We start from the raw sequence: 24,238 nt of genomic DNA on the forward strand, positions 1-24,238 counted from the left end.
TACTTTTTTGAACTTCTGGGCGACCACTAATCCAGGGGGCTTGTGTAAATAAGCCTCTATTTTCTGAGTATGTTGTATGAACAGAATCCTACAGAATGGGGTTCTTTTGTGTCCAGGTTCTTATTTTCAAGGGCATCCACTATGTAGCACATATCAGTACTTCTTTTCTTTTTATTGCCAAATAACACTTCACTGGTGTTATCGTATCTTATTTGACCATTCATCAACTGATGGGAATCTGAGGACCAAATGAGTATCATATTATATCACCCTCTATTTCCAGTTAACACTTCCTATTTATTATTTATCACCTTCTCCTTCATCCTCACAGGTCCAAATTTTCCTTTATGTGTGAAGGACTATGACTTACACTATACCAAGAAAACACAGCATTCAAAAGGAACCCCTCTTGTATCCTGTACCCAATTTCAAATAATGTCAAAAACTATCTTTTTGCTTCTACAGCACTTGCCACAAGGAACCCAGTAATGGACTCCCAGAAACTGTTGTTTCTAACCTCCACAGGTGCACGGCATGGCACATGTGGATCATATACACATACACAGATATGCACACACACATACACATACAAATAAAATAAATTTAAGCCCTATTTGATTCCAGATACAAGTAAGAAGTTGTCCTTCTTCCTATTAAGGGTGAAGCCTACTACTAGGTACATTCTAAAACTCAGCCAAAATCACATTCTTGTTCTCACACTTCATACTACAAAATCTTTGCCTTGGAATCATTAGCACAACAAATTAAAATTAAATTTTTAAAAAGAGAAGAGTGAACCAGACACACTCTTTCAACCTAAACCATGAAAACATTATCCTTACCACCACCTTCTGTAAAACTGTTGAAAAGTAAATTATCTTTCACCTCCTGTGTACTCTTCAAATCACTCCATTACCACACTAGAACAACTCATGCTAAAATCAGCAGTGACCACAATTCTACCAAATACAATAAGTGCTTTTCTTTGATAATACAAAACACTTATTCTTTCTGGTTTCAATACTGCTTTTCATTCATAAACTCTGACTTGAAATGTTAAAGTGGTTCCTTCAGGGATCAATACTCCAGTATCTAACCTCCAGCTATCTGTCCAAGAACTCCGGGACCTACACAGAGCACCTGTAGCATGGTTCTTCTCAAAATGATTTTCTTCTTTGGGTATGCATCATGAATCCATTCTCCTCAGCAGCTTCCTTACTGTAGCCAATGTCAGGTCTTACTAGTAAAGACTCCAGTCTCAGGTTATCATCTCTTGATTCATATTCATTCCTTCATACACATCCATATCTTAATATTCTCATTCATATTCATTCTCTCTCATACTCTATTCCTATTTCAGTGAGTGCTACTGTCTACACAGTGAGCTGCAATGTCAGAACTCTGAATTGGTGACAAAAATGTTCTGAAATTAGAAAGTGGCGATGTCTGCACAATCTTGAACACACAGTAAAAACTACCAAATTAATGCCTTAAAACAACCAATTCTAGCTGGGCAGTGGTAGCACATACCTTTATTCCTAGCAGTCTTGAGAGGCAGAGGTAGACAGATCTCTGTGAGTTTGAGGCCAGCCTGGTTGACAAAGTGAGTTACAATCCAACCAGGGCTACAAAGAGAAATCCTATCTCAAAAAAACCAAAACCAAGGGAAAAAAGTGATGTCAATTACATCAATAAAACTTCCTTTTCAAACACAATTAAACTAAGAGTTTCACCTATTACTTTACCGATTCAACACAGTTTATCAATAAAATACTATATTATTACCCTACTTACCCAATATATATTAAACCCAAGTCTTTAAAAAATATTTATCTGTATGAGTGTTTTGCCTACGTATGTATATTTCATGTGGGCTGGTCATAAAAGGCTACTGAGGACAGGCTATTAGGTCCCCTAGGACACGGCTGTGATTTGTTTAAGTGGATGCTGGAAGTTGAGCCTGAGTCTTCTGCAAGAACAGCAAGTGCCTCTAACTCCTGAGCCATCCATCCGTGCAGCACTAAACCTGCTTCTTAACCCCGCCACCACCAGAATTCTAGCCTTGGCAGCGTCACCTCTCACTTGCTAGGTGACTCCTGGTTTTTGACCTGTCTGTCACTGCAGCCACCAGCATCCCTTTCAAGCCTCTCTGGCCTTAGAACTTTTGATGACTTGACTTTTTTACCCTTTATCTTTTAGCTTGAATATCATTACTAAAGACAGACAGACCGTTCCTGACTTCTCATCTAAGAGAGGTTCTACCGATTATGCTTGTACAGAGTACTATATTTTACTGTCATTTAGCAAATATTTTAACTGGAAGCCCTCCACTAATCCCTTGCTTTTTTTTTTTACATCCATCTTATTTCTTTGAACAAAGTACTCACCATTATGCCTTACATTATGGAATGTAGGCACCAAGTATGTGTTAACCAAGCACAACAAAGAGCTCAAACGTTTGGTTGGGTTTTTTTTTTAAATAATTATGAACAATGCCCACTGTATTTGAAGATGTAAATTTAAGCTTTTAATCAAAAAGAAGTTTCTCAAAGTGCCATTTATAAAAATCAAAGTTTTGTTTTGGTTTTCATTTTGAAATTAAAGATTCCATGAAGTTGTAATGAATTATACCCTAACCATCCCATCCATCCCTATCGTTTCTGTTGTCTTTCACTTAGTAAGAATTACATATATTGTCTCTCGAGTTTAAAAATGTGTTACTTCAATAATTTTCCCCTCTTCTTTTTGTTAATGGAAATTGACATTTAAAAAAAGTACTAAGTCAAGCACTAAAATACTCACGGCAGGATACTTCTTTAAAAAATTATTTATTTATTTGATGTGCATTGGTGTTTGGCCTGTATCTAGGTCTGTGTGAGGGTGGCAGATCCCCTGGAACTGGAGTCACAGACAGTTGGGAGCTGCCATGTGGGTGCTGGGGCCCTCTGGAAGAGCAGCTGGTGCTCCTAACTCCTGAGCTGTCTCTCCAGCCCCAATATTTCTCTTTTTAAATAAAGAAACTGTCTAGCAAGTAGAAGAACTAAATGAACAAATTACATTTGAACTACAGAATTCTGTCAGCGCTACTCACTGAAAAGATCCACTGTGCCCCTGTACTCACCATATGTATCATAGGGATCCACGTTAGGACTAGGCATATTCCACCACTGAATGGTTGCATCAATACCACCACTAAAACACTGTTCTCCATTAGAACTAATAGCTAATGAAAGAACAGGGCCACTGTTATAGAAAGAGAGAGGAAAATTACTCATAAATTCTAAGAAGAAACTCAAACTCCCACTCCCCTCAATTTAGTCATTTATGTGGTATCTAAACCCAATTTTAGGTAAAAATGTACAATTGAAAAGTATTATTAGATCATATTCAAATATAGTTAATCAAATGAAACATTATTCAACTCATGTATCTTCTCTAGTATCAAATATTGAGAAAATTAGGTTTGGAGAATGCTAACTATAAACAATAACTGTACTTGCTCATCGAGTAATAATTCAACAAAACTTACATGTGGGCCCTAAATGTGTAGATAGGCTCTACGTCTAAAGAGGCACTCCTAAAGAGGGAGAAAAGGGATGGGGGGAGAGAACACATTCAGTCATCATGAATCACTGGTTGATATTACAGATGTACTATAGACACGGGATAGTAAAGAAGAAGAATTATCCGTATGAACAAAATTAGAAAGGAAAAACAGTCCATATTAAAATACTTGCTTTTTGGCAGGAACTGTCTTTTGCAAATTCCAAAGTTTCAAGGTGTGGTCCTCAGAGGCAGTAACCAGTACAGGTTCTACAGGATGAAAAGCTAATGCTCTCACTCCATCAAAGTGACTACGTAGTGTATACTTGGGGTTCCAAGTCTTTCGAAAGGCATCTTTATTGGCCGGCAACTAAAACAAAAAATTGCACTATTTATAGGTAAAAGTAATAAACTGGTAGACATGTGGATTTTTTCTGTTTTCTGTTTGGTGTGCTTAAAACATATAAAACTGTTTCACTAAAATATGTAGGGGCTATTTTAATGACCTTAAAAACCTCACAGAAGTCTATCTTTATAGAAGAAGTCAGAAAAATCATTTTGTTAGGCTTTCAAATACCCAGGTCAAAGAGTTCCTTTATCTGTTTTCAACTAAGCATAAAAAAAATATATTCAAAGCTCCTATCAAATGTCAGATGAGAACAGAAAACTACCACTGCTGTAATAATTTACACGAAAGCAAAATAGGGATATAAAAATTACCAAGGGTTCAGTAAAGACAATAGCTTCCATTTAGGAAATTGACCAGTATGTGAACAATTCCAAGGCAGAAGGTTAAGGGACTTTTAAAACAATGGATTAAAAATTCTTTGAGAATATTTTCCTATACCTTTCTTTTCTTTTTTAATTTCCACTGGAGACAGAGTGTCATGTCACCTTTACTGGTCTTGAACTCACTATGTAATTCGCGTGAACTTCCATCCTTCTGGCCCTGTTTCCCAAATGCTATATTAGAGGCTGAGCTACCCTGCCCCGATTATGTGGTGCTGGGGATCAAACCCAGGGCTTTGGGCATGGCAGGTAAGCACTTTCCCTAATTCTTGATATTAATAATGCCTTTTCACCTTTATTTCTACATCAGTAAAGATAAAACAGTTCTAAAGCAGTTAAAAGTTTACTCAATTTAGTTGCAAATATACTTTAAAAATTATAAAAATAACCCAGCCCACCAAGGGAGTTATCTTTAAAAAACATCCTAACTTAAGTGTGAATTTTTTTTAATGTTTAAAAAAGAAATCTGGTGAAAAACTAAAGTGAATACAAAAAAATCTAAAATATAATTAACACTCAATTGAGTGTTTATGTTTGGAAAATATTTAATCAACATTAGTCTTCCCACCTAACACAGTTCTTCCCATCTCCTTTTTCTAGCCCTCAAATGAAGCTAACATTCAGGAAATGATAACTTTGTTGTGACTGATAAAATAATAGCTCAAAAATAAAACATGGCTGGCTATTTAAGACTTATCCTGATGGAAAAAAACTGATTTCTATAGTGTCTATTTTGTTAACACCAAAATATGGCTTCAACTTAGTAAATAAGAGTTAACTACTCAAGATGTATTTATCAACCAATATTTTAAAGTAATAACCCCAAACTCCTACCTAATCCACCAAAATTCCTAAGAAAGATTTAAACACCACAAAGAAAAAATTTAAAGCAAAAATTACATGTTACTTCAAATCAACACATCGACACACTTAAACTTATCTTTTCCATGCACCTTGACATTAATTCTCTGTTATAAATGATCCCAAAGAATAAGGAGCCTTCTATTAAATCATTAAAAAATTAAAAATAAAACTGCACTTACATCATAACTATAGTCTGCATCATTTGTTACCGTCAAGTCTGCAAGGTCTCCAAGGCCCAGTACACTTAACAAAACATCATCAGAACCCATAATAAATGACTTGCCTCCTCCAGATGGAAACGTTATTGGTTCAGCTATAAAGAACAAAACCGCTTCTTAAATGCTGAAAAATCATACAGTACAATACAATATTGTGGGGAATTTAAGCACGAAACAGTTACAAAACTCAGCAATATTATGAATTCTACTTCCCACTTCCACACACAAAAAAAACCCTACTACTGAGTGAAAATAAACAAACGTGCTAGAACTACAATACTGTAGTTATCTTCCACAAACTGAATAAACACTGTACACATTATCCCAGGGTGGAGGCAGAACACTAGAATTTTGTCTATTTAGATCCCTTACCACCTCAGTAAACAGGACAGTTTTTGGTTAAATAATCAGATTTCAGTCACTTATGGGGAACAGATGTCTACTAACCTCAAAGTAGCTCATCCAGTAGCTTTTTAAAAAGTTGGTAAGTTACTACAATGTCCCTTTGCTTTCTGAAGAAGTGAAGGAGCATTGGGGCACACTCCTTTCCAGACACTCTGATATACAGCCTCTCAGTCAGGGCCAGAGATGGTCTAGGAAAAGATGGCTCCACTAATAACGATAGTGTCCTTAAGGGCATGCCTTCCAACCTCACAACTTTCATCATGACTTCGTTTTAATCCCTTTTTATAAATTAGGATGATGCTAAAGTAAAACTCATTGACAGTAACTGCAGAGCTCCACTTCACTGAGTTGTCTCATCTGTGTCTCGTCCATTAGTACAGCTTTCAACATTGGCACTGCAGTTCAAATTAAAGTGCAACTATCTGAATGACTATACCAAGATATTAAAGTGTAAGCAACAATCAATGTAATTTTAAACATGTGCTTTGTAATCAAAATAGTAACATTAAGACAGCAAGAAGGAAATACTAATTACAAAATAACTCAACCTAAACTTTTAAAATCATGAACCAATTTTTAAAAACTACTCAAAAACTCGGGCTAATAAATTATGAAAAATTCTTACAAAATGGCATATATTTAATATACTACAGGAAATGGGTATATGAAATATACTAATACTAATTCACCAATAATACTGAAAATAATTCATACAATTCATATATGCTATTAACAAAGTAAAATTCATTTTTAATTTAGAATGTTTATTTTATTCTGTGTAATTTCACGCAAGTGGTCCCTTAAAGTGTGATTCAGCAACTAATCTAATTTGAAAACACTTCATAAAATATTTACAACATGTAAGACACTAAGTATCTCACACATTCAACCATTATTATGAGTTACTATGATTATTAAGCCATCATTCAATGGTTATACTTGAATCTAAACAATACACACAGTACTGATCTCTCCTATCAATATTAGTACACAGTTACTGATAATACAAGGAGCAGCTAAGAACAATAAGATCAATAGTTCAAGAATCAATGAGTAAGTATATTCTACTTTATAATTTTTACCAGTCTAAAAAAATTTAAGTTCATAATTTGTTTCTAACAAAATGCTACAATTTCTTCCACTAGCAACTATACAAATACTCATTAACACAAACTTAAAAGTCCAATAAAATACCTTTGCCATCACCAATCAACTCATTTCTTTACAAAAACTTCTGATCAACCATTGTCCAACTTCCGGGCATAAAGAGAGAAGTGGCTCAACAACTTTCGCTGTTATTTTTCAAGAACTAGTATACATTTCTCCAGTTAATTACATATGCTCCATTTCTGTACCTTTTCTCTATGGATACACACATTTGTTTACATCTAGCAAGCTATACTACTCTTTTGATACTTATTTACATATACATATGCAAACATCTTTAAGCTATTATTTCTGCTTTCCCTATCACCCATCATTGCAGTATACAGTAATCACAGTTAATTTTTAATTTTTGCTCTTATATCTCTGCTGAAAGAATTAATGTATATTTTACAGATCATTTTATTTCAAGTTAAGATATAATTACCCATAGCAGTACACAGCATAAAAATGTAATCAACAATTTAAAATAAAATGATTAAATGAATTTTTTTTTTCAATTTTTAGAGAGGTCTTTCAATATACTCCTGGCTATCTTAGAACTTGCTATGTAGACCAGGATAACCTCTAACTCACAAAGATCCTCTTGCCTCTATCTCCCAAGTCCTGGAACCAAAGGCAAGAATTTTATTTTAATGATGAAATTTTTATTAAGCATAATTGTCTTTTGTGAGACTTCTAGGGGTTATGAATAGAATTCTTCCAAAAGGTCCTTTCTAAGAATCCTGTAATAAATTCTACTTTTGATAGATAGCATGACCGAGGAAACCTATAGTTCACATACAGACTCTTCTTTTCCTCCTTGTGCATGTGTTCTGCAGTGTTGTACCCAGGACCTGGCACACGGTTAGACAAGCACTCTGATGCTGAGGTACATCCCAGCCCCTTTCCTCCGATTTTATCAAACCAAAAGAACATACAGACAAATGACTGATTCCAATTATGCCTGTGGAGATATGGATTATAATCTTGTCTTTAGTAACAATAGTTTTAAAAAGTTGTGACACTAGAAAATAGGTATTTATTTGTTCTTTATAAACTGAAATATAACATAAAATTTTTGTTTTCCAAAAGCACCAAAATGCAAAGTGTCACAAAAATGGACTGACTATAAACTAGATTACAGTTTTCCAATCTCTAAATAGCAAATTTTAGGAAGAATCACTCTTTAAAATGTAATGAAGTTCAATGTGCCCATTCACCCTCCCGCACCACCATAAAAGAGATTAGCAACTTACTTTCTTTTAAAACACAGTCACACACTTGACAAACACACAGAGAGAGCTCTAAATCACCTTTTACGTAGAGTCAGCCTAGTGGCTTTTCCCCCAAGTTGGTTTGAAACATTAAATAGGGTTCATATCACTAATATGACTTTGCCTTAAACTGCTAAATCTGCAGTCTAAAATGTAAGTTTAAAAAAAAGTTAGCAAACTGTACTATATTACTTGGAAAAAGAAAACCCCAAATACAAAAAAATAAAAATAGTAGAGCTGGTATCTATATTTTAGAAAATATATAAAAGAAAATAGCTCAGTGGAAATGAGTACAGAAAAAAAAAAAAACAAGATTATTTAATTTCCTTTCTTTGTATTAGTTTAAGTGATTTTTAAAAATCTTTCCTTAAAATTTTCTATGAATTAAAAAAGAAAAAAGGTAAAAAAATCATAAATTGAGGATGCAAAACTGTTCAACTTCGCTCTAAAGAAAATATGTCTAGAAAAAAATTATAACAAATGTATACAAAAATTTGAAACAGGCAAATAAATCCTCTTACAGAGCAAGAAGTGTAAGCACAAATAAAAACCTAAATAAAATTACTAATTTATTATCATATATACATATCACATTGAAGCAATTTGGGTAAAGATTGAAGAGTATTTAGACAAATATCTTCACCCAGAATTATAAATTAGTCAACTATATCCATGTATCTTTAGGTATAATCAGTTGCAAAAATCCTTAAGTAGTATTTTAATTCTTATGTACTTTTGATTTTGGATTTTAGAAAATTCATTACTAGGTCATGAATTCTTGATATAAAGTTAAAGAACGATGTTCCTTATCCTAAAATGATTAACGGATACATTTATTTTTAGGAATAATATATATGTGTGTAAGATCCCCAACAGACTACCTAGCACTTCTATTAAGTAGTAGCTATTAACATTTGCTACATTTAAACTGCACTACTAAGAGTCAGTTCCCCCTCACCTGTATTCTTTAGTTTATTGTTAGAAATTGTTCTTTTCCTAACAGTGGATTTGTAAGCTATAGTTAGATTTAAGGAAGGCGCTCTGAGCTGACCTATGATGAAAACAGCTACAACTACCATGAGAACAAAAACAAACAGAAAGAACTAGAAGCTGTGTTTCGTCCCTGAGCAGTCATACCCAGCAGCTCTCCTATCGTGAGCACTTTCTACAATGGCATGCTGCAGTACTAAGAGGTGATCTGGAGTCAGGAACCCAGGAATACAGACAGACACGATACTAAATGCTGTACCTTCCTCTGCTCTTGCACCTTCACCATCAGTCACTCTAGGAGAGGCTGACCTAGCCTGATTAATGATTCCTGAAGGGATGTGGGGCAGCTCATCATCTCCCAGATCAGCTATCATGTCGCAGAGTTTTGTCCTGTTGACCCCTGTAAATTAACGTCAGCAGTAGAGGTTCATTTAATAGCTACCGCTTGACTTGCTGGCAGCCTTAGTAAACCAATTTACTAACAAAACAGGCTAATAAAAAGTCCAAGTTATTAAAGTATCATTTATATATCATTTTCCAAAATACACTGGAAACTTATAAATATGTTGAATAGTTACTATTTTGTGGCTCTTTGTGGATAGTGGATTAAACACAAACACTGTATTTAAAATATATATTGTGGAAGGGGAGAGAAAAGGGAAACTTCTATTATTCAACTTGGAGTCTATAAACCCAGCCACAGAAAATGCTGTAACAACTATAGAAATTGTTATTTAAAACCAATGTTTACTAATGCATAAAACAAAACATGGGCCTTTCAACGTAATTCATTGTTTTTAAAGTCAAAGAAGTACATACGAAATGACTGTTATGAGGGTGCAACAAACAATTAACTTTCCCTGCTGGAAATTATGGGTATTTTCCCACTATGTTAGTACAAATTTGTCATTCACGGTTTAACCCAATTTGTTAAATTTGTTTCTTAGAATCGTTTACCTCAAATTTTCACTTTCCAAATTTGCAAACAGATTTACCCACAAGTTCTTTGAATTTCTCATAATGACAGAAAAAGTCGGCACTGTCATGCGCCATAAGTTAAGTTTAATTTCAACTACTGCCTAGATAATTTAGACAGAAACTACAGAACTCAGAAGCTTCAGCAGTTATTCTTCAACTGTCAATGTCAGAAACAGTAGACTTAGTCATTCTGAGCTACATAGTAAAAAGTCTTAGTTTTCACCAAGTCAGGTGATAGGCCAGGCGGTGGTGGCACATGCCTGTGATGCCAGCACGTGGGAGGCAGAGGCAGGCCTATGTGAGTTCCAGGCCAGTCTGGTCTACAAAGTGAGTTCTAGGGCAGCCAGGATTGTTACACAGAGAAATCTTGTCTGGAAAAACAAAAAACAATATCAGAAAAAAAAAAATTTAGGAAAAAAAAAAAGCATTTAAAAAATAACATAATATAAAAGCAATTAAAATAGATCCAAAGTCAAACATCATGACCTCATATTCACTAGCATCAACACTAATGAACTAATAACTAAATTAGGCTACTTTGTGATTAAAATCCCTGGCGGGTATTTGAATGTTAGTCAACAGGAAATGTCATTTATCTATGTATCCCTAACAGAATGACAAGCAACTGAATGACAAGCTATAATGGAAATATGTGACATTTTCACATTATTTTATAGTAATTTGCTGTGGGATGGTCTGTATGTCAAATTGCTCTGATTGGTCAATAAATAAAATACTGATTGGCCAGTGGCCAGGCAGGAAGTAGGTGGGACAAGGAGAGAGGAGAATTCTGGGAAGCGGAAGGCTGAGGCAGAGAGACACTGCAGCCGCCGCCATGACCAGCAGCATGTGAAGACGCTGGTAAGCCACCAGCCACGTGGCAAGGTATAGATTTATGGAAATGGATTAATTTAAGCAATAAGAGCAGTTAGCAAGAAGCCTGCCACAGCCATACAGTTTGTATGCAATATAAGTCTCTGTGTTTACTTGGTTGGGTCTGAGCCGCTGTGGGACTGGCGGGTGATAAAGATTTGTCCTGACTGTGGACAAGGCAGAAAAACTCTAGCTACAGTAATTTCTAACTAAAAAATGGTTACAAAACTCAATTTTTGCATGTGTGTAATATACGATATCCTCTGAATTTTCCAAAGATTTATAATGAAGAAACTCAGGGTCACCTGAACATTTTTTCCCTGCCAGTAAAACAATCATAAATTCTCTTAATAAATGGGGGGGAAAAGTTGATTAAATATCCAACAACCACTTAAATTCAATGTGAAAGAAAATAAATATCATCTTTCTCACACATAACTCTTCTTTAACTTTCTGACTGTTGATTTAGTTTCTGTAGTTAAAATTCTGCAAGCACATCTTAATAATCCTACAATTTATAAGGAAGAAAATCAGTTATTTTTTACAAAAGAATTTTCCTTTAAATTGTTCTTCAGATTAACCTTTTTCTCAACTTTGTTAAATCAAGCCTCTCATCCTTATGGTTTACTATAGCAGATACAATGTTTTTAAAATCTTCAAGCCACACTTGCTGTCTATCAAATTTGAATACTACCAATTAAATTAAGGCTCCCAAATTATCACATTTATTCTATTGCCTCCTTGCTCAGCAGTGCCAAGTGGTACTTATTACTTCTTGTATCAAGACTGCTAAAATTGTCTACTTAGCCTTGTACATGCTTCTTGATGAGTTTTCCTATCCTATTCTTTACCTTGATCCTTAACAAATTGCCTTAACTTTCCTAAAGAGCAACAAAATTATTCCACTATGCATGCTGTTATATTTAATCATCTCCAGTTCCTGCGCGCGCGCGCGCACACACACACACACACAGAGGCACAGAGCTAAACTGAGTCATATGTGCCCTCTCCAATTCGCAGACACACACACAACACACTCTGCTATATTTAGTCCTATCGGCCCCTTCAAATTCACACATGCATGCAATGCATGCACACTCAGGTATTGCACACTTGGTCTATCCAAATTCTATGTATTTCTCTAACTAAATCTATTTCCTCTGCAAATATTTTATTGATTTCCCTATATACTCTTATGTATATGTGTGCCGTAAGATTGTTTTTATTAATATAATCACAAAGAATTTTATGATATAAAAAATTAAAGCTTTATTGTTTTAGAAAATGTGTAAAAATAATTTCATAAACAAGTAGACTTGAAGACAGAGAAGGGAGCAGAGATTAAATATTAAAGTCATTGCTTAAATTTAGGATAAATTACATAATTAATATTTTTACATACTTACAGCTAAACAGTAGTCTCTGAGTAGCACAGTGCCAAGTTTAGGAGAAGATAAAACTTCTCTGCTCTAATACTAGTTTCTCAAAAGATGCCCAAAGATGAAAGCAAATTTCATAACCAGAGATCATAGTCTTTGCAAAGCAGAGCACCTTTCAATTTCTATTCATCCATGTATTTACTTAGGTACTGGGAACTAAACCTAACAGCTTGCACATGCTGGGCCAGAACTCTGCCAATGACTCTATGTCCACTTCTTCAAGTGCAAGCTTAATGCATCTTCATATTTATTCGAAACCTACCAAAGATTCTAAATAATTCCACAATTTTAAATGATTACCAAAAATGAGAAAAGTGTAGTAGTATTGGTATGAGACTATTATGCTTAATATTTTTTTTACTAAATTTTTTTTTGCCTAATATTAATTCAAAGGCACAAAGGCTCACTAATTACTCATAAACATCAGCTGAGTCAGGCTTAGGACACACACCTGTAATTCTGGCAATTGAGAGGCTAAGGCAAAAGGATTGGGAGTTTGCAATAAGCCTGGATTATACAGCTGGTTCCAGATCAGCCTGGATTACACAGTGAGGCTCTATCTCAAAACAAACAACAACAAAACCTCAGTTCTTAATTATTGCCGGAATTTAAAAATATTTGTGTGTGTGGTGGCATATACTTGTAGACCCAGCACTCTGGAGATAGAAATAGGAGGACCAAGAATTCAAGGCCAGACTAGGCTATAGAAACTCTTGCTTCAAAAAAAGGGAGTGGAAAGGGGAAGTCTCAAAGCGGAAAAAACACTACTGTGAAATATAAAACACAATCCACCTACCTCTTAACTCTGACTTCCAGAGTTTACATAAATGTACATTCCTCTAAATAGACTGTAGCACAATGGAAAACATTATCTATAGTCTGACTACTGTTATTTACATCCACTCACACATTCATGACACATAAACTTTATCTTCCTCACACATCACTTTTTCCATGTCTAAAACTAACATTTTCACTTTCTCAAATGTGTCCTTTGCTAATCAATATTTTCTTTAGCAAAACTAATGGTTAGGAGTTAAACTGTTTTATTTTCTATCATTTATAATTAAAATAAACCTTTCACATTGTTATAAATAACCTTAGTGTCAAGTCACACAAAAAGACCAGACACACACACACACACACACACACAAAGAATCTCAGCAAGAGAAAATTCTTTTTTGGGGGCGAAAAATGCGTGCCAAAACATTCCGTAGCCAGCTTTCATCCCTGGTGTGGATGGTGACTCATCTAATACCATTGGTGGGTCTCAACTGCACAATCCGACCTGATCCGTCCGTCTGTCCGTCCACAAGGGGAACATTAAGGAAATGAGTCCTGGCAAGCTACCTAACTTTAATTAAGAGCAAAACAAAAACAACAAAAAAAAAAAAAAACTGAGTTTCTCACAAGACGGCACTGTTGTATTAAATAATCGTGACACTACAGTATCAAAAAAAAAAAAAAAACAGAACTGCAAAGTGAAACTGTGGCTTTAAAAAGGCACTGACTGAAAGGATCTTTCTGACATGAGACAAAATGACTAAACTAAGAAAAGGTGGGAGAAAGTAACCGGGAGCAAAGGATTAAATGGTGCATTTAAAACTGCAGCGAAGTTAGATGTCGAGTGTGAGAAGGAGCCAAGGTGAAGCTAGCCAGACAACAGAGAAGATGAAAAGAAGGGACTGGGGAGGGGAATTAACCTGAGATAAAAAACCTGGCCAATTGGTTTGTTTATATTTTTAAGCTAGGATTTCAAGCAGCCCGGATAAGCCTTGTATTTCTGATTATTCTGCCTTTATCTGCCAAGTGCTGACATTTTAGGCACTGTCACCATGCCTATCTCAGGTCTATTTTAAAAGTGTAAAATTGAAGCCAGAAACAGAGAACAAATCATCCTTTCTGTAATAATGCCCCTTTGCTATGAAACAGTTTTGCCATGTCCAATGTATTGATGGATGTCCAAATGGGAAAATGTATTACAATCCTGTAACATCAGCAAAGAAAATGGTCAAATCATTCTATATACTAGAAAGGCAGGCAAGTTACCATAGGAAACATTACATGAGTCTTTTTATCAAATATAAAACTTGAACTTGCTGGACAATGGTGTTTTAATCCCAGCACTCAGGAGGCAGAGGCAGGCAAATCTCTGTTAGTTTAAGGACAGCTTGGCCAAGGCTACACACAAAGAAGCCTTGTCTCAGAAAACCAATAAACAAACAAATAAATAATAAAATGAATTTATGACAAAGAATTAAAATCATTTTATTTCCCCCCACCTTGCAAGACTTTTATGCAAATATTCTAATCCCCCAGTTCAGTAAAATCTTAATTTATACAAAAGGCTCTGCTCCATTCTCCAATTAAAGAGGCTGACCCCTTCACCACTTCATTTCCTGTGCATCAATTAATTCTCTTAAGACTAGACAACTAAGGAAGCCTTCAACTGGACCCACTGATGGGGAAAAAACACAGTAACCACCTGCACTGACTAAAAACCAAGCACACCTCCTGTCTCAGTGTGCCCTGCTCTGCGGAGAACACCTTCTGGATCAAAAGTAAAGCCTCCTTGTCCAGACTTTTACAGGCAATGGTGGTTGTGCTATTTCTTTGCAAGCCTGAACGTATTTCTAACATTAGTATACATGAGATTAACTAGAAAAATTAAAACAAGTTGCTCTGTTAAAAACCAAGATTGCAAATATATGTATAGCTCAAGATGTGAATCTGTGCAATTCCAAAGGCTATAAATCTTTTGAAGGAAGAAAACAAATTTGAGGCAGGATCTCATATAGCCCAGGCTGATCTCAAACTCTCTATATAACTTCTAACCATCTTGTCCTGTGCCCCACCCCACCCCCAACGCCGCCCCACAATGCTGGGACTACAAACATGTACCACACTACATTTTATGTGGTACCAGGGACAGAACTCAAGACTTCATGCATGCTAGGGCAAGCACTCTATCAACAAAACTACATTCTCAGGCCAGTTTATGTTCTCAATTCAACACAAATTGTATGTAGCACATGAGAAACAATTGGCTATAAAAATAAGGACAATAAGAATTATTCTTGTGTTAGAATAATAATGAAGTTTCACTCATGTTCAAAGACAAATAACAAAGGAAATCTTTAAAAGATTTTTAGTTCTTTATATGCTAAATAAAGTTTCCAGATTTTTGATGTGAAATAAGCAAGTGTAAAACACTTCAGATGCTACAAAATATGTGATGTTTAATCATTATCAATTTACATAGCTTTACTGAGCTAATGCATGAAGCAAAAAATAGAGAATGTCAAAAGCTAAAAAAAAAAAAAAAAAAACCTGAGATTTGTTTTGTTTTGTTGTTTTTCCCAAGACAGGGTTTCACTATATAGTGCTGACCACTCTGGAACTTAGAGATCCATCTGCCTCTGTTTTTCTGGGTGCTGGGATTAAAGGCATGAATCACCACTGTAGGCTGAAATGGAGATTTTTAAAATAAGCTCTCCCTCCACTCTCAGGTATACACCATTCTCCCTAGTTCTTTTCTCCAACTGTGCATTTCATGTATTTTATCACCACAATGGAAAGCTGATCAGCAAGTGTCTACGTATGTGTGTGTATTCAAAACATACCTACAATATGCAGGGTTTGGTGCTCCAAAGTACTGTGTATCTACTGGGGGTCTTGAAACATCCTCTAGCTAGAACACTACCATTGTTCCTTAAGTTTCATCTACATGAAAGAATCACAGTTAATGTTTTCATACTGAACTCTGAATTCAGTTTTTAAATCTATAATTCCATGAAGGAACTTAGAAAAATAATTTCTAATTCTTTCCTAAGACACCCTCGGTTGGAAACCTAATTCTAATATTCCCTTAACCAGATAATCTTAAAAGCTGATGTTTATAAAAATATTTAAAAATCAGAAACTTTAAAGTTTAACTAACAGAGACCAATTAAATGCACAAAATGAAATATTATTCAAGCACAAAAATTTTAGATTTTAGAAACTAAGAAACTTTAAGGGCGAAGGATGTAGCTAAGCTGTAAAGCACTTGCATGTATAAAACCCAAGGTTCAATGCTCAGCATGGTAAAAACCGAAGTTCACCTCCTCTGGAGGTTTCACATTGGGCGTGTGTGGTAGTGCACATCTCTAATCTTAGCACTAGGCTGAAGACTAGAGGCAGAAGGAATACAAATCCAATGGCAGCTTGGGCTAGACTGAGGTTCTGCCTCAAAACAGAACTCAAGGGAAGCCTACAACCACGGTCTTGGGAACATCCTCCTTTATTTCTAGCTACCTCCCTTTCTCTTAACCCTCATGCTTAAACTAAGCCTATGTTAAAATACCTTCTGCAAAATCCCAACTTTATGTCTAAATATAGAATATCTAAATGTCAGCAAGTAACAAAAAAACTAATAAATTAAAACACATATAACAGATATTCTTGTTGGAAAATACAAAAGGCTTACACATAAAATCATTTCAAGGTTTTAGGAAAATATTGTTACGTGCAGATATTAAATGCAGTTAATTTCTGAAAAGCAGTAATAGTTAAATTTCACTTTGTCTTTATATTCATAAACTTGAAATAAAACAAACAAAAAAGTCTCTCTATGTAGCTAGCTAGGCTGGTCTACAACCCCCTATATAGCTAAGGGTGGCCTTGAACTTAAAAGGCTCTTGTCTCGGGCTTCTAAATGCTAGAATTACAGGCACATACACTCAAGAAGCAGAGGCAAGAAGATGTGAGCTTGAGGCCAGCCTGGTCTACATAGTGAGTTTCAGGGCAGCCAGATACATAGTGAGACTCTGGGGGGGGGGCAGAAGAGATAGCCTTGAGGGGCCACAAATATTTCTAACTCTCAAAAAGATTTAGGTCTATCCATAGTCTATAAAGAAAAAATAGAATGGATACTTCTATATTACATTAGAAGCAACATTAAAACTTTTAGTAGATTAGGTCAGTGCATGGCACACGTAAAAATAACCTCATTTTTCAAAATAAGCTATTTTATTTATTTATTCGGTTTTTTGTTTGTTTGTTTGTTTGTTTTTGAGATAGGGTAGCTCTGACTGTCCTGCAACTAGCTCTCTGTAGTCCAGGCTGGCCTCGAACTCACAGAGATCCGCCTGCCTCTGCCTCCCGAGTGCTGGGAGTAAAGGCGAGTAAACCGAAGTCAACCATGCACTAGTACTTTCACACTCAGCATGCACACATTGTAGGTAAAGGATGGTAAAACCGAACACAACCTCACTTAAAGTTTTTAAATATAAGTAGTTCACAATACAGTCTGACATTTCCTAACAATAGTTTGTCCTTTTATTCACATGCAGTAACACAAGCTAGCACCAAGTTATAGAAGACACTTGTCAGGTCAGGATTTACTTAGGGGTAAAGCTTTGGAGAGAGGGAAGTGAGAAAGAAGGGAAGAAGGGGGGGACTAGCAGGTGAGATTCTCAAAACCCTAGTTACCTCCACAGTAAATTCAATCACTCAAATACTCCATGATCGAAGAAAAAATGATTTCTGATATACCTGTCATCTTATGAGCTAGGGTGTCTGTCACCAGAAAAAGGAACAGGAAGAATGCCTCTATGTCTTGGTCTTTACTATGCACTATTTTTCTCTCTGACACTATACTCTTTTTAGTTTTTATTTTATTTTATTTTTGAGACAGATTCTCACTATACTACCTTGGCTAGCCTGGAGCTCCTCAGGTAGATCAGGCTGGTCTTGAACTCACAGGTCTGCCACCTCTACTTTGCCTTGTGAGTGCTGGGATTAAAGGTATGTGTCACTATGCCTGGCCAGATTTATTTATTTGTATGTGTATGGATGTTTTCTCCTGGATGTATGCTAATGCATCATGTGGATGCAGTACACACTGAGGCCAGAAAGGGGCACCAGACCCTCTGGGATGCAGACTACAGCTGGTTGTTCGCTACCGTATGGCTGTAGCAACCGAACCCAGATCCTCTAAAAAGAGCAACAAGTACTCTTCATACACTTATAAAAAAAAAAAGTGAGACTAAAAGTCAATAGCCAATTCAAAATGAATACTTTTGGAAATAAATGTATCCTAAGTATAAGGACTCTCCCTGGAGGCTGTGAAGTGTGACTAACCAAACAGAAAGTTACTTCTCTGGGAGGTCCTACAGTTGTACTTTACACTTTCACAGAGAAGAACACACATGCAGGCAGGCACCCAAAGACAGCCAGCTACGGACCAAAGAACGCTTTTTATCACCACTTCTTGAACCACTGGCCTTTGCTGAGCTATAGTCAAGAAACTGTTAGGCAGAAAAAAAAATTGTGGCCACTAATTAATTAGATTATGACCAAAAAGCAAAAGCCAGGGGAAGGGCTTTCCTACCCACTGTGCTTAAGGATTCCCAGACAAATAAATGCTGGCTATGGGCTAGAAACACCTTTAAATATCTGTGTGTGAAATACTTCCCTTCTGAGAAAATTTCAATTATTCTGAATTCCAAAGCCAATATTCCTTTTAATTTGATAAATCTTTAAGTTTTGGAAAATCTTTTCACCTCTGTCTTACATATTTAAAGGAATTTTCTACCTGACCAATAGCACACCTAAATTTCAGTTACCCAGCAGACAAAGTTTAAAGTTCGTTGCCCCCTCTGTGACACAAAGCACTGGACTCATCAGAGCCCCTTTTCTTAGCCCCAGCACACAAACGGTAACAGTCGTAAGCCGCACTTACTCTTTGCCCCTTTCTTCCCCTTTCGCTCCTTCTTGTACTGCTCCTTCAGTTTACTTATTAGTACCTGGTCTACATCCCAGACCTCAGCAGTTGGGGAGAGGTCATCTTTATCTACATGCAGCATATTAGTAAAAGACAAAAATCAGCAGTTGGCAAGGCAAGCTGTTGGCAGTAAACGGTTAAAGCTTTCGATCATCATAATAAAGACACTGTAATATACTCAAAACACTTGAAAGGTGCAGTCTGTTTGTAACTCACAACTCAACTAAATGTCCTTAAGTTTCTAAACATTTAATATCATCCACTAGTAAACAATACTTCATTTTTATATATCACAAAGTTGAAGAATATTCTTTCATCATTGGACTAACATTAGAAATCTAATAATAAAAAATAGATAACTGCATCTTTATAAAAATGTTAATAAAAAGTATTCAGCCAGCATCATATAAGCAAACAAATGAATTGCATGCGAATTCGTAATAAAGTGCAAACTATAAATGTCAGTGCCATTTCATTGATGAAATTAGTCATGCATCATCCCTGTCACACTAGTTCTGCATGCACAGGATAACTGTACTATGATAGAAAAGCATTCTACTCCAGTATATAATACATATAGTTCCCAAATACAATGTCTCAAGTAATTCACACAAAGCATTCAAAGACCACTTCTGTCTACATCCCCTCCCAACAGTTCAACATTTCATTACCTTTTTCCACTGGACTACAACTAAAGATCGGCAAAATAATAGAATAAAAATAAAACAAACAAGAAAATTCAAATTCCACTCAAGTCTTGATTTGAGTTGATTTTTTTCAGGGTAAAACAGTGACAAGCACAAAGGGGTTAAAACACACATTGCTTTATACTTGGTACCATCTTTTGTGTGTGTTTTCAGCAATGTTTAAGTAAATGCTTATGCCTGGGGGGGGGCGGGGAACGACCCTACTCATAGTGAACTAGAGAAGTCTTAAAATAGTATAAAAATAATTTTCTTAGAACTATTTTACTACTTGAAGGTTTTCATTCACTTAGTTTTAAGGCAACCTTATTATTATTATTATTATTATTACTATTATTATTAAAATTAACAGTTACAGACTGTTTTAGAGTCCTAAATAAAAATTATACCCAAACCATTAGTTTTTAAACAAATTACACTGAATAATAAGATTTTAGTTTTAAACTGCTGTTTTTGAAGTCTCAAAAGCTCCCTAGGCCTCACTCAATCATGGAAAGGCGTTCCTGCCCCTCTAGACTGATGTGTAAAGTAAGCGTCACAACGTCTCATGTTTGAACAGCAGAGAAGAAGTCAAGTTCCTCTACCTTAATTCTTCTCTACAATCGTTATGTCTTTGCTCTATCATAAGTAGTTGGTATGTGAAAAGGTGTTAATTGGATAAATTCTAGTACCTGAAACTAACTTACTTAAGATTAATATTTAATGAATTGTCAAATCTGCAACTGGAACACAGTTTTAATATTTATTTAAAAGGAAACTAGTTTTTTTTTTTTTTTTTTTTTTAGGGGTTTTCCGACGGAAGTCAGAAAACCTGCTAGACAAATTCTAAAAGAGCTGTAACACTAAGGAAACTAGTTTTTAATATACTCTAGTCATGAGGTTTCCTGAAAACTATGCCGTATCAGGAATCCTGTCCATTTACTGGATAATGTGAATGGACAACTATGACCTGAGTCATTTGAACTCCTCACTTCTGTTTGAGAACAGGGTCTTGGAACACAGCACCAGCTATCCCAGATTCATGATCCTCCTGTCTCAGACTTGCTGTGGTTATAGGTTTGCACCTCTAGACCAGCTCATACAGTCATCTTAATAAAACTACTGATTCCTGTTGGCAATTACTTACATTAAGACAAATTAACACATCTTAAAAGAAACACGTTTTACAACCACAGATTAAAGAAACAAAACAAAACCTTAAGACTTAAGTGGCACAAACTCTTACAAAAGAAAAAAACTAATTAAAATGACCAGTTTTCTGAAAGTCCTGTGTAGCAAGAATGAAGCTGTGGATTGCTGTAAGTACAGTAGCAAAGAGTGGAGTGAAAAGCAAAGAAAACAACAACAACAACAACAAAACAAGTATTACTTGCAAGATAACCTCAAGTCTAGAAAGCAAAAGTAAACTAAGGCAGTGCAAAGGAAAGGTTGGTGGATGCATATGTGCACAAAAACATCCTGGAACTTGCCTGGTAAGTAACAGATGATTTGATACTGCTTATAAGAAATAGGTAAGAGCAAAAGGGAAGAGGCAGGATAATCTTCTACATATTAATCCTGTTTTAAAAATCTAGGGGTGGGGAATACCAAGAAATGAAGTTGAATCAATTATGGGAACCTTTTTTTTTTTTCCCTAAAAGAAAACACAAACATGCACAAAAAAGTTGACTCCAAACAACGTGAAACCACAAAACTATGAAATTCCATTATGGTAATTCTGATTACCAAAGCAGAATTATACAAACATATTAACCATGGCATAAGTTTTTAACTAATTTCACTTTGTGAAAATAATAACACTTTATGCCTTGTTTGTAAATACCAATATTCAGATATTAATTATATTTTGTAATCCTAAAAAGTTCAGAGATCATAGTTTCAAAGAGTTGAAGAAAGTAAGTGAATATTCTTAAAATGCCACAGATCTAAGAAAAAGGCAAATAATGACATACCAGCTAATACTTGTAATTATGTGAAGAACATAAAATTGAACTATATTATCTAATTAAATAACAGTGTTTGAACAAGACCTAAAAGCTTCTTTTAAAAGCAGTGGTTTCATAAGATAACAAGATTCTGGAATATGTTTAAGACTCTTTAATTTCAACCTAAAAACCTTCCCATTTAAAAACCATTAAAAACTTGAGTAAATAAATTAAAAATAAAGGCAGTGTTTTTTGCACGCATTCTCTTAGTTTCAGAAAAAAATGAACACAACAGCTGTCGAACAGATGAGTTTTAGAAACACTGCATATATCCTTTGTGCTTCTATACCAAAACTACTTGGATCACCAAGAATTTAACATGCTCAAAATTTCTGTCGTCTTTGGTTATTTCCATTTAAAAAGGAAATAAAGGTCAGGTAGTGATAAGGAAGTTGTCACTCACAGATCAAGTCCTCTTTAAAACTCTACTTTACAGCCAAAAGTCTCTGAACAAAGGACTAATCATTTCCATATAACATTATTAAAGAAATAATCTCACGTCACACAAACTAAATTTGAGATGTTTTGTTATGTCAAACATGTTAAAATTCTAGTAACTTTAGATAAAGAAAACAAATGGTTGTGTGCCAAGATTTAGCTAAACAGATGTTCAACAAACTCTTAATTAAATAAATAGATTGTGTGTATAAATATTCATGTACTTAATGTTAACCATGACATCTATAATATTGTAGGTGATTTCTAACTTTATATCTGACATTTATTTATGGTCTCTAAAATATACTTATGCTATAAAATATTTGTATAATTTCTATTTTTACATCACTAAAATTTTCAGAAAAAAAAATAACCAGTACTTTTTAAGTTACAGGGAAAATATAGTCCAAGATTTAATGAGCTACAGATTTTTTTTTTTTTTTACTGTTTTTCCTATAAACAAGCAATCTCCTAAAATATAGCCATTTCAAGAAAATACACATATGGAAAAAGTCCAAACAGTAACTGTGGAGTTTATATTTTCAGTGAACGTGCCCCTTTTATATCCACTTTGAAGTAAATTTAAAAATGATGCTTTGAGGGCTGGAGAGATGGCTCAGAGGTTAAGAGCACCGACTGTTCTTCCAGAGGTCCTGAGTTCAATTCCCAGCAACCACATGGTGGCTCACAACCATCTGTAATGAGATCTGGCGCCCTCTTCTGTATACATGATAAATAAATAAATCTTTAAAAAAAAAAAAATGATGCTTTGAGCTAAGAATGAGAACATCCCTGGAGATGGGAGTTACAGGTGGCTGTCACCAACTTAAATGCTAGGAGCCAAACTCTGTTCCTCAGAAAGGTAAATGCTATTAACCACTGAGCCATCCCCGAGCCCCAACATATTTAAAAAAAAAAAAAATTGTTTTTCTTTTTCTTTTTTGGTTAGTAATGACAGGGTTTCTCTGTGTAGCCCTGGCTGTCCTGGAACTCCCAGGCTGGCCTTGAACTCATCGACTTGCTTGCTTCTGTGTCCTGGGTGCTGGGATTAAAGGCATGTGCATGCCCAGTCCAAGTGTGTTTTTCTAACACCAGAGTGATTGAAAAAAACAAACAAACAAACAAAAAACTAGTGATAAATCTTTTTAAGTGTATTAAACTAACCTCCAGAAGAAGCTCTATAAACACACTTTGAGTTCTATCACCTTTACCAGATAACATTAAATAATGATTAAATAAACATATTAATGGGAAAAACACATTTTAAGCTATTACTTTGAAATATTTTTGCATGTATATGAATAGGGTTTTTAACTACTGATAGAACTTTTCTTTCATTTGATTAAACGTTGTCTACTATTAGCTTTATATATCACTTTCAAAGTTTAGGCCCTCACATTTGTACACAGAATATTATATGCAATAAGTGTAATACCCTCACTAAATCTTGCTCATTATTAGAGCTATAAGTCAGAATTAATAATTTAGTCCTACCTAGAATTAAGACAGGTAACATCATATGGGCATACGAGGAGGTTAAATTCTCGTAAAGCCTTGATTACCTAAAATTAAATGGCGGGTATGAATAAAAATAAATAATTCTTGTTTTAAAAAACATCTGTTTGAGGGGAAAAATAAATTTATAAATCAACAAAACACTTAGTCAAGATCAACTTCTGAAGTGCCAAAATCTAATAAATGAGGACCAAACAGCTCACATTCCCAACAGCACTTCTTGCTCTCCATTTCCCTGTCCCACACACGCAGACACGCAGACCCCACACACAGTGAAAGGCTACATCTCCTCCCACCCAGCTTCTCTGGCC

The 24,238-nt window shown here is 35.2% G+C and overlaps 1 protein-coding gene and 1 non-coding gene across 2 annotated transcripts in view; both read right to left on the minus strand.

Annotated features, from left to right (window-relative positions):
- Positions 1 to 24,238, minus strand: part of Strn3 (striatin 3) — an 88,473-nt gene that overhangs the window by 13,869 nt on the left and 50,366 nt on the right. Inside the window, 6 exon segments of the mRNA XM_028869674.2 lie at positions 3,122 to 3,243; positions 3,530 to 3,577; positions 3,738 to 3,913; positions 5,376 to 5,509; positions 9,489 to 9,629; positions 19,244 to 19,354. Of these exon segments, the coding sequence (XP_028725507.1) occupies positions 3,122 to 3,243; positions 3,530 to 3,577; positions 3,738 to 3,913; positions 5,376 to 5,509; positions 9,489 to 9,629; positions 19,244 to 19,354 (732 nt within the window).
- On the minus strand, positions 20,773 to 20,834 carry LOC114693428. The gene has a single exon (XR_003734549.1). It is a non-coding gene; the product is annotated as a U7 small nuclear RNA (small nuclear RNA).

This window comes from Peromyscus leucopus, chromosome 14, assembly GCF_004664715.2.
Source record: "Peromyscus leucopus breed LL Stock chromosome 14, UCI_PerLeu_2.1, whole genome shotgun sequence".
NCBI classification, from domain to species: domain Eukaryota; kingdom Metazoa; phylum Chordata; class Mammalia; order Rodentia; family Cricetidae; genus Peromyscus; species Peromyscus leucopus.